The 10,368-nt window shown below is 40.3% G+C and overlaps 1 protein-coding gene across 1 annotated transcript in view; it reads right to left on the reverse strand.

The window, feature by feature from the left end:
* The window catches only part of PRKD1 (protein kinase D1), a 352,693-nt gene that overhangs the window by 341,354 nt on the left and 971 nt on the right, over positions 1-10,368 (reverse strand). Inside the window, exon 2 of the mRNA XM_010843418.1 lies at positions 10,107-10,365. Within this exon, the coding sequence (XP_010841720.1) occupies positions 10,107-10,365 (259 nt within the window). The remainder of the gene's footprint in view (positions 1-10,106; positions 10,366-10,368) is intronic.

Raw genomic sequence — 10,368 nt, forward strand, 5'->3', positions numbered from 1 at the left:
GCAATTCACAATCCAGACTGGACTAAAGTGGAAAGGAAAACTTCCATGTGGCCTGCAATTGATTATGTATAAGTGCGAGTTTACCTTATGGTAGGCTAATTCATAAGCGACCAAAAATAGACAAATACATTAAATTTATAGAAAAGAGGAATCATACATGCAAACCACAATCCTTAGCATATGCACACAGTCAATCCACATACTTCTCAAATGAAAAGCAACCACTGACAGGCAGTTTTCTTAAGACCCTTAAATATTTTCTCAGAATCTTCTCACAATCAATGTCCTATTTAAGAAGAAATGATTCATTGATTTTCATAGGTAGCTAAGATACTTTACATCCACTAGTCTTGAGCCACACTTGACCAATACATATTCTTACCATAATTGCTTCTTCCAAAACACCTTCATGTCCACATTTCCTAGGAAGGAAGTGCTGTGAACCAACCCAGGAAATTTAATCACACAGGATAATTAACTTCTCTGGATAAACAACAGTGGTGTCTGGAAATTTATAAAGATGGGTGAGGATTGGCTATCCTTACATCTTCTTACCGGAGTACAATGAAAGCAAACACCAAACCAGATTCTGCTACGTAGATATTTATTTAAATAAATAAATATATAAATAACAAGTAGATACACTGCAGTTTATATGACTCCTCAAGGGTAATCCATGTTTCTAAAATATCACTACTTCAGGCAATCACGTATCTCTCAAGGCCCTAATATCCCCAAAGAGAGTCCATATTTCATGTCCCTTATGCGTATCTTGCCACTGATAAGATGGGGGACATGCAGTGGTATCCCCCAAGTGGTTAGAATCTCAGCTGACCTGACCACTAACTGGGATGTGAACCAAAATAAGGCAAGTCTTCTAGACTAAGAAATAATTTAAACTAACAGAAATAATATCACACTGTCAAAGCTGAAGTGTTTTTAAGTAGGGAGTTTAATGTAAGGGAGTTTAACATTCCCCTCCCTCTCAACTTGGTAATTTCAGACTCTGTATAGACCTATGGCCATTCCAGCTCTCCCTGTTCTTAGGATTACCTACAGTGATGGGAAAAAAGAATTGAGTGGTTTTGCTTTTTACTTAATAGTTACCTGATTGGAGTAGTAAATGATTTAACCTCTCTGACCCTTATTCAGCTCCTTCAACCTTAAAATGGAGAGAAAATGACTATCACAAAGAGCTACTGTGAAAATCAGACACGACAAATGCCAAGAAGCTAAGATACAGACAGGCACACAGAGTCCGTGCCAGGAAGGTGTGGCTCCTGGAGGCTCCCTTTTGTGGGCGTCTGTTACCATGAGCAGAACCCTTCCTGAAACTCTCACAGTCGAGTCCTCACGGAGTTGCTATTTGAACCCCTCATCTGTGACATTCTGAAAACTTCCCAAGAGGACTATCTGCGTGTAAAAAGCCACTTCCAGACCCCTTCCAACCGCTTCCCCGATGGGACCATTCCTGCTGACTGAATCCGTGAGGGGTCAGGGCTGTGCTGTCACCCTCCTTTGCTGCCCTCAGGTGCCTCTAGTCTCAAAACCCCACAGGCCTCACTGTTGGTAACCCACTCGAATCCACTCAGTCCCCCTGGATTCAATGCCATCACCACAGCTTAGCTGCTGCCCTTTTTGTACCCAACCATTCCCTCAATTCCTTCCTGCTTTTAACAATGCTGAAAACCGCAGCGGCTTGTGGCTCATTTTTTCATGATCATATTCGTATTTTTCCTTCATTTCATGACATGTATGCGAAAAAAAAACGACTGCTGACAATTATGAAGCAAGGAATTCAGACATTTTTGAAACTGTGCCTAAATACAAGCAGTAAATTCAACAAATTCCTCAACAATCAGTGACCTAGAGAGAATAAAAGCCAATGAACCAGTGCAGCAATGAAAAGTACATAACTTTTTTTCCTTTTCCCTAAAATAAGTTGAACAAAATCTGTGTGTGATTGCATATTTAAAAATCTAGTCTTCATATGTGCCAACACTGCTTAGCTGCTGTATCAACTGTCTAGCTTTAGTCTAATAAACCCTTTTTGAAACTCTGGAAGAAATCTCTACATAGGAAATTATAAATTTGGACAGGCATAACTGTGTCTCAATATGTAGTATTCTTATACCAATTTCCACCTTTTTAAGCATATAAATTGTAAGAAATTCCAAAATGGCCACAGTGGCCATGTAACTAAAGGCCTTATTTATTTAATTACCTGTTTTCTGTGAGACTAGAAAGACAAAGTAAGAAACAGCATAATGTGGGTTTCTCTGCTGCCAAATCACTTCAAGTGGTGCTGTCACTACTGGTTTTTAATGGGAAAAAAATATTTGGTTGACAGTATCAGAGGAATTCCTGGGGGAAATTTCACATATTCTTGTAGATGGAAAAGAACTTTTAATATCTGTGAGCAAGACAACCATTTTCTCTGTATCTAAGTTCTATCAAAAGAAAGAAAAAGTTGATGCACTTTTTCTTTTTGTTTTATGTTGTTCTAACATATTTCAGCCTCAAGGAAAGACTTAAGAAACTTAAATCTTATTTTCAAAACATCTCTAGAATAATACTGGGGACATTAAAAGATGAGCACTATCTTTAAAAGCATCCTACATTTTTAACCTGTATTTCCACACTTGGGCTTAGATCTTACAGATGAACTGAGGTGACTATCCAAAGTCAAAAACATTAGCTATTTTCAACACACAAAAACAATGCAAACAAATATATTTTTAAAAAGAACCTCTATGTTATGATCAACTCCAATGAGACTGAATTTTACTCATTTCTAATCCAATCTGAGTCCAGCCCTGCTATCTTGATGATTATACTAGTCTTTCACTACAGCTTGAGAACTTATTAGGAAAAGGAGCATGTTAAGGCTGTATATTGTCACCCTGCTTATTTAACTTCTATGCAGAGTACATCATGAGAAACGCTGGGCTGGAAGAAGCACAAGCTGGAATCAAGATTGCCGGGAGAAATACCAATAATCTCAGATACACAGATGAAACTGTGTATCTAAACTAAACTAAAGAAACTAAAGAGCCTCTTGATGAAAGTGAAAGAGGAGAGTGAAAAAGTTGGCTTAAAGCTCAACATTCAGAAAACGAAGATCATGGCATCTGGTCCCATCACTTCATGGCAAAGAGATGAGGAAACAGTGGAAACAGTGGCTGACTTTTTTGGGGGCTCCAAAATCACTGCAGATGGTGATTGTAGCCATGAAATTAAAGACGCTTACTCTTTGGAAGGAAAGTTATGACCAACCTAGACAGCATATTAAAATTAAAATATGTCATAAAATACGTCATATTAAAATATGACAGCATATTGTCAACAAAGGTCCATCTAGTCAAGGCTATGCTTTTTCCAGTAGTCATGTATGGATGTGAGAGTTGGACTGTGAAGAAAGCTGAGTGCAGAAGAATTGATGCTTTTGAACTGTGATGTTGGAGAAGATTCTTGAGAGTCCCTTGGACTGCAAGGAGATCCAACCAGTCCATCCTAAAGGAGATCAGTCCTGGGTTTTCACTGGAAGGACTGATGTTGAAGCTGAAACTCCAGTACTTTGGCCACCTGATGCAAAGAGCTGACTCATTTGAAAAGACCGTGATGCTGGGAAAGATTGAGGGCAGGAGGAGAAGGGGACAACAGAGAATAAGATGGCAGGATGGCATCACCAACTCAATGGACATGAGTTTGGGTGCACTCGGGGAGTTGGTGATGGACAGGGAGGCCTGACGTGCTGCAGTTCATGGGGTCACAGTCGGACACGACTGAACAACTGAACTGAACTGAGAACTTATTCAATGATTCCTGTGTAATACACATCAATATATAGGTTTCATATAATTATGCATTCCACTTTTCTTCTTCAAAGGCTGGATGAATAACTACTGATCATTGTTGTCTGAAGGTTTTATAATGGAGCATGAACTTCCATGAGTGTTAAGTAGTAGCTGGTGAAAAGATCTGGAGAAAGACTTGTGACTGGCTTAGCCAAACTTCTACCTTAACTGTTCCCCAGTAAAATCGCCTCCAGCCCCAGTCTAACACTTTTGCACATGCACAACTATGTTACTATCAGCTATTCGTCAGATGTTAACAGTTTACACACTAGCTCTAGATGCTAGTAAGACAGCAAAGTGTGATCTCTATAAGCCATTTCCAAGTGTGTTCCTCCTCACATCAATTTGAACAATAACTTTTTATTTGTCTTGAGGACCAGATCTGAGAATCATTATACTGTCAAATGGGGTACCATTACCTGTTTTATTTTGCTTTTTGTCAAACGAGATATCATTGGAATTCCACTTGCAATTTAAAAGGAATTAAATCAACTTGTCAAAAATAATAAAAAGCAATATAATGATCTTTATCAACATTTGTGTTTTTCACTTGATAATAATCAAATGGCTCCTTGGCAAATTTTGAGAGGTTGAAAATTGAGAGGCAGTATAAAAAAGCAACTACTCATAACATTTGCCCTGTTGTAGAGGGCAAAAAAAAAAAATGTTACCTTGGCCTTAGGGCCATATTGCTTTTTAATACAATTTTAATTTTATATTGAGATAAGAATAAGACAACAGAGTATACATTTCTTTCGTTAATAAAACAGTATGCTAGTCTATAAAGCCTCACAGATCAGATCAGATCAGATCAGTCGCTCAGTCGTGTCCGACTCTTTGCAACCCCGTGAATCGCAGCACACCAGGCCTCCCTGTCCATCACCAACTCCCGGAGTTCACTCAGACTCACGTCCATCGAGTCAGTGATGCCATCCAGCCATCTCAACCTCTGTCGTCCCCTTCTCCTCCTGCCCCCAATCCCTCCCAGCATCAGAGTCTTCTCCAATGAGTCAACTCTTCGCATGAGGTGGCCAAAGTACTGGAGTTTCAGCTTTAGCATCATTCCTTCCAAAGAAATCCCAGGGCTGTAATACTATTTATCAGTCACCTATATACCGAGAGTATATTTAATCCTCTACACATATTATCTTTACTCTTCAAAGTAATCTTAGATAAGTGACAACCATACATTTATAGGATTTTGATTTGTCTAGTAAGGTCATTAAAAGGCATCCATGAATAAATAGTGAAGACCTACATACAATCATCTCACAAATAGAGTAAAAGTAATTGGCAAAATAAAGTTTCAAATCTCCCTTAATGGTTATGACAGGAGTTTGGTGATACAGAGCAACACATTCATAAAGTACTAATAGTTTCCAGCTCTGCCTCTAACCTCCTCTCTTACATACACACAGACTATAGCTGGCACAGAAAAGTCTTTCCAATTTATTTTAATCCTGGAGCTAAAGATTTAAAGTAATTCATATATTTGTCAAAACAGCCAATTGTCCAATTCTCCCAGCTCAAAGTTTGGAAGGCTTACTCAAATATTTCCTTGGGAAAAGTGTTCAACAGCATACACTGATATGAAAAGGTTTTTAGTTCTGTGTATTGATAGAAAAAACATAAAGCAGAGTTTCTCTTTTGCATTATAAGATATATAATGAGGCCTCAATTTTGCAGCCTATAATGCAAATTATAAAACAATACTTTAACATATGGTGGCTATACATGGATAATTAGGCTTTCAAAATTATGTTTCAAAACACACTTAGATACTTAGACAATATACTACATATGTATATAGTAGACATGTATTAACAGGCATTACATATACATCAAAATATAATCGTATTGTAAACTAAACTTGAAAATTGTAAATACACCGTATTAAAGCATTATATTACTTTAAGAATCACATAATGAACTGACACATTCTATACTTCATCATTAAATTAGAAATAACAGAAATGATGACAACTGTAAATGACAATGATGACAGTATAAATGATGACAATACAGTGATGATAAATGTAAATTCTGAATAAAAATATACAAACCTACAACCCAAACATCTATTTGCTTAAAAGGATTTTGTTGGTCTATGTGTGCTGACCTGGTCAAACAGCTAGGCACTCCCAGTTTCTTCAATCTGTGTAGAAGTAGCATAGCTAAAATTAACAATAAAAATTAAAGTGACACTACAAGTGTTTAGACAACAGTTTATAATTAAGAAAGCAAAACAACTATAAACAGAGCACAGCTGCTCTCAAACTAAGGCACTATCCTTTGTTATACCTTTAATGAGCTCTCTTCCCTAAAATTTCACTTCTTAGTTTCCTTGGTCAGAAAAATGACTATGCAAAGTGAAAATATGCCAGGAGCCTTAGAGATGCTATTACTTCATTTAAGTAAATTCAAAAGGGAAATATGACTTGTCTATCTAGTAAGATAACAGGCAAAATGAATGGATAGTCCTATTAACTGCATTCCACATCCCTAAATTAATACTGCTTGTTTTTAAAAAGTGTGTGTGCGCGCACAGATGCACATATTCAAGGTTCTTTTGATAGTAGAAAGTAACAATGTTTCAAAATGAAGTCAATTACTATAACTATTTTTTTACCCTCCAGAAAATAATAGTCATGAATGTTATCTAACATGATATATATCTTCATATACAACCAGCCTTCAAGGTTACATGCTTACAAAGTAAAGACATAAGCATTAATATAGAGAAAACATTAAACTAATATTTTCCCAAATATACTATCTCTATATTCATAAAGTGTTACACACCAAGATGTATGTGACACTTTAGATTTTTCACCTAAACTATTTTAAAAAAATCAACTGAATCACTTTGCTGTATACCTGAAACACATTGTAAATGAACTATGCTCCAATATAATATAAAACCTATATTAAATATTAAAAAATATTTTTAAAAATTCTTTAGCTATATAATTCAGTACATACTTAGGGTACATTTATCTTAAAATCAGAATATTTTTGCTCAATTACCATCAAAAAATTTTAAGCATAATCATATATCTGCCACTTAGCAAACTACATGATGAACAAAAAACCATGAATTCTAAGTAATAGCAACAATAACTTAAAATACTATTTCTCAGAGATGGACCTCTCTTATTTAGCTCATTCCACAGTCGTTCATCCCATGGAAAATGTCCCATGAATGTTGCTGATAGAAACTGAACTGTCAGCTAATACTTCCAAAGATTTAAGATAGTCTGATCTCTGTTAGCATTTAGGAAACTCAAAGCTATCACGTGAAAACCTTCTTAACATGTTACAACGCAATGAATGTGGAGGGCTCGGAAAATCTAGAGAAATCTGCTGAGAACTCTGAGAATCTCTGAGAACAGGACTCCATTCTACATAGTAAATTGTAAATGACTTCTAAATCCCAGCACTGTCCTAAAACATTCATTTCTCTCCCTTCTTCCCTTTCTTTTTCTCTCCTGTCATCCTATCTCTGAGTTAGTATCTTGAGAAAGTAATTCAAGAGAATCTGAAATAAGGGACAAAGAAATTCTTCCCATTTCCTTGACTCCACACTGACCCCCTTCTCCATTTCTGCTATCCTGTGATGGATACTCAGCCCTCTTAATCTTGAGGTACAACTGTATCTCAAGATAGATGACAGAAAACAGATAGATGAAAATTTTTCCTATCAAATAAATACCTAATTACAGTATCCTGTATATACATAACTCTCAAATCCACACACATCTCCACAACATCTCTCTTAGCCACAACATTCCCCCCCGCAAAAAAAAAATAGTGTAAGTGAGGTCTTTATTCGGCTATCCCAAACTCTCAAACTCTTAGAGACAGAACTACTAGAATAAAAAGAAAAGGAAGGGGTTCCCCTTGTAAATCAGTCACCAGGACTGGTGATTTCCCTTTGCCAGTGTTTCTCCAGGTCTCTCTTCCAGAGCTTTGGCTCAGGATTCTATTAGCTCATGAACTCCAGTTTTCCTTCTGCCATAACATTTTTGGCCTTCTAAAACATATTCCACAAAGCAAATCCATCTTTCAGCTGTCCTTGATTTGACGTCTCTGTGTAGAAGATACAGAGACTCCTAGTAATTTGAGTTCAGCTTAGTTGAAAAGCCTTTTCATGATTTTACTTTCTCTAAATACTCTAGTCACTATCCTCAGGTCCTCTGTATTCCATAGGTGCTTTCTGCTGCTCTCCAGAACATATATCATCCCCTCCACAAAGCATTCCTCTTGGTAGTTACAGAGAGAAGAATTCACTCTTCATTCAATTTCTAGTCTCAAACCTCTTGAAACATGCATATTTCTCCTCATTCTAAATTCCATCAAGGTGTGGCTATATGCATGTGTGTATGTGTGTGTGTGCGGGTGTGTGCACAGGCACGCCCTTTAAAAACTGTTCAAAGATAGTCTGTCCATATTAATTTGACCCATTGAATATTATCTGTAACTCACTTGCTTTCAGCTAAAATTCTATACAATCACATTAGCTCTTTAAGAAACTTTATCTTAGGTTCTTTATGTGCTTATTCAGTATTATCCTTTAATTAACTGGCTTGCACTCCAATGGAAATTGTTGTAGACTGCAACTTCCATTAAGGGAAGGCTTTCAGTGCCCAGGAGCAGGCTCCTGTTAACCTGCAACGGACACTTCACAGTATTGATGCTGCTGCTGCTGCCAAGTCGCTTTCAGTCGTGTCCGACTCTGTGCGACCCCATAGACGGCAGCCCACCAGGCTCCGCAGTCCCTGGGATTCTCCAGCCAAGAGTACTGGAGGGGTTGCCATTGCCTTCTCCAACAGTATTGATGAGGAGAAGGCATACGATAGGACTTAAAACAGAATTAGGCAGTATCTGCCATTTACGTGGAAGATGCAAAAAACTAAGAGTCACACGTATTATAAAATGTCACTCCTTCCAATAAACAAAAACTCCTGACACTCCCTGTTAACTTAGTCTGGCCTCCAGAACTTTTACAACTTTTAAACTAGTGATTTCTCCCTAGGGATTTTTCCTAATATCTCTGTGCTCAGTGCTAAAATTCACAACACACAGGTTTAGCAAATTCTGTTCCAAACAGTTTAAAGAAAGCTTTCATGATTATTCAAGGGACCTTTATAAGGCAAGTACCAGTCAGTCCTTCAGGGTGGAAATTCAGCACCTTTAGAGACCTCTGTCTCCACCCAGAAACCCTTGCTGTTTACACTAAGAAGACTGGCGCCATGGCCCCCTTTCCTTTACACTCTTATCACCCCCTTCCATGCGACTCCCCTGTGGACCGCCACAGAAACAACCTGAAATTCAGAATCGCGTTATAAACAGCGATAGGCGGGCCAGGTCTCCTCCCTGGGCGGCATGGTCCAGGATAATGGCCCTTTTTCCACCCTGCCTTTGGTGGCCGCTGTCCAAAGTCCCACAGCCTCAAACTTAGGGGCACAGCCAGCCTGGGGTGCTCCTGGACAGAACCCCTCCCATTCACATGCCTGTGTCCTGGCTCCAAAGCTCCACTATCAGTGCCCTGGGAATCAAAATCCACAAGGCTGCAACTTTCAGATTCATCATTGAAAAAATTGCGCCCATGTTCAGAGTTGGGAATAGAAGACCACAAGGAGATGGGGAGCTGTGGTCTGGTCATTTGTTTTCACAGCTGGCGGAGTCAATCATTCTCTCTTAAAAGCTTATTTGACAGGTGAGAAATTCCTCCTCTCTAGATCATTCCAGGAACTCCTCAGCATCAATCTGAGCTGGGAGAGGGGCCTGAAGGGGAAGGGAGTGGTGCTGAAATCGTGCTGAGCATGTCCCCGGGGAAACTCTAGTGCAGGAAGGAGGATTTCGGCGCCAGGAATGTGCTGGTCCAGGGTCCAGAGCGAAGAGAGGGGAGAGCCGGGAAGTCTTTAGTGAGAGGGAGAGGTGCGACCGGAAAATAGAAGATACCTGAAAATGTCCTGAAAGGGATGGAATTGGGGGAGAAGGATGCAGACTGGAGAGAAATCGGGAATAGAAAGAGGTTGGGGCAAGGGGAGAACTGGACAACACGAAGTGCAGAGCCTCGGATGCGGGCATCCAACCTCGGCCGGTGTGGGACCCTTCCAGAGCGCCGGCTAGGCTGGCTGCCGGCCGAGCCCCCGGAGCCGGAAAGTTGGCGCGGCGAGGGGCGGCCGGAGGGCAGTGCCCCCAGCGCGGCGGGGAGGCGCCGGGCTGAGTCGCGCGGCGCCTTACCTTCTGGTCGACGATAGAGCAAGCCATCTCGCGGACGTGCGCCAGGCTGTAGTCCCCGGACGAGTCCTGCAGCAGCAGCACCGGCTCGCGGCTCAAGCCGATCTGCAGATGGAAGGAGATGCCCCCGGCCGGGGCCGCGACGGGACTTAGGAACGGCGCGGGCCCCGGCCCGGACCCCGGGACCAGCGCGGCCGCCGCCGCCGCCGCTGCCGCCGCCACGGGCAGCAGCGGGCTGGGCGGCCGCAGGACCGGAGGGGCGCTC

The sequence above is a fragment of the Bison bison genome, unplaced genomic scaffold (genome assembly GCF_000754665.1).
Source record: "Bison bison bison isolate TAMUID 2011002044 unplaced genomic scaffold, Bison_UMD1.0 scf7180017864181, whole genome shotgun sequence".
In the NCBI taxonomy this organism is placed as follows: domain Eukaryota; kingdom Metazoa; phylum Chordata; class Mammalia; order Artiodactyla; family Bovidae; genus Bison; species Bison bison.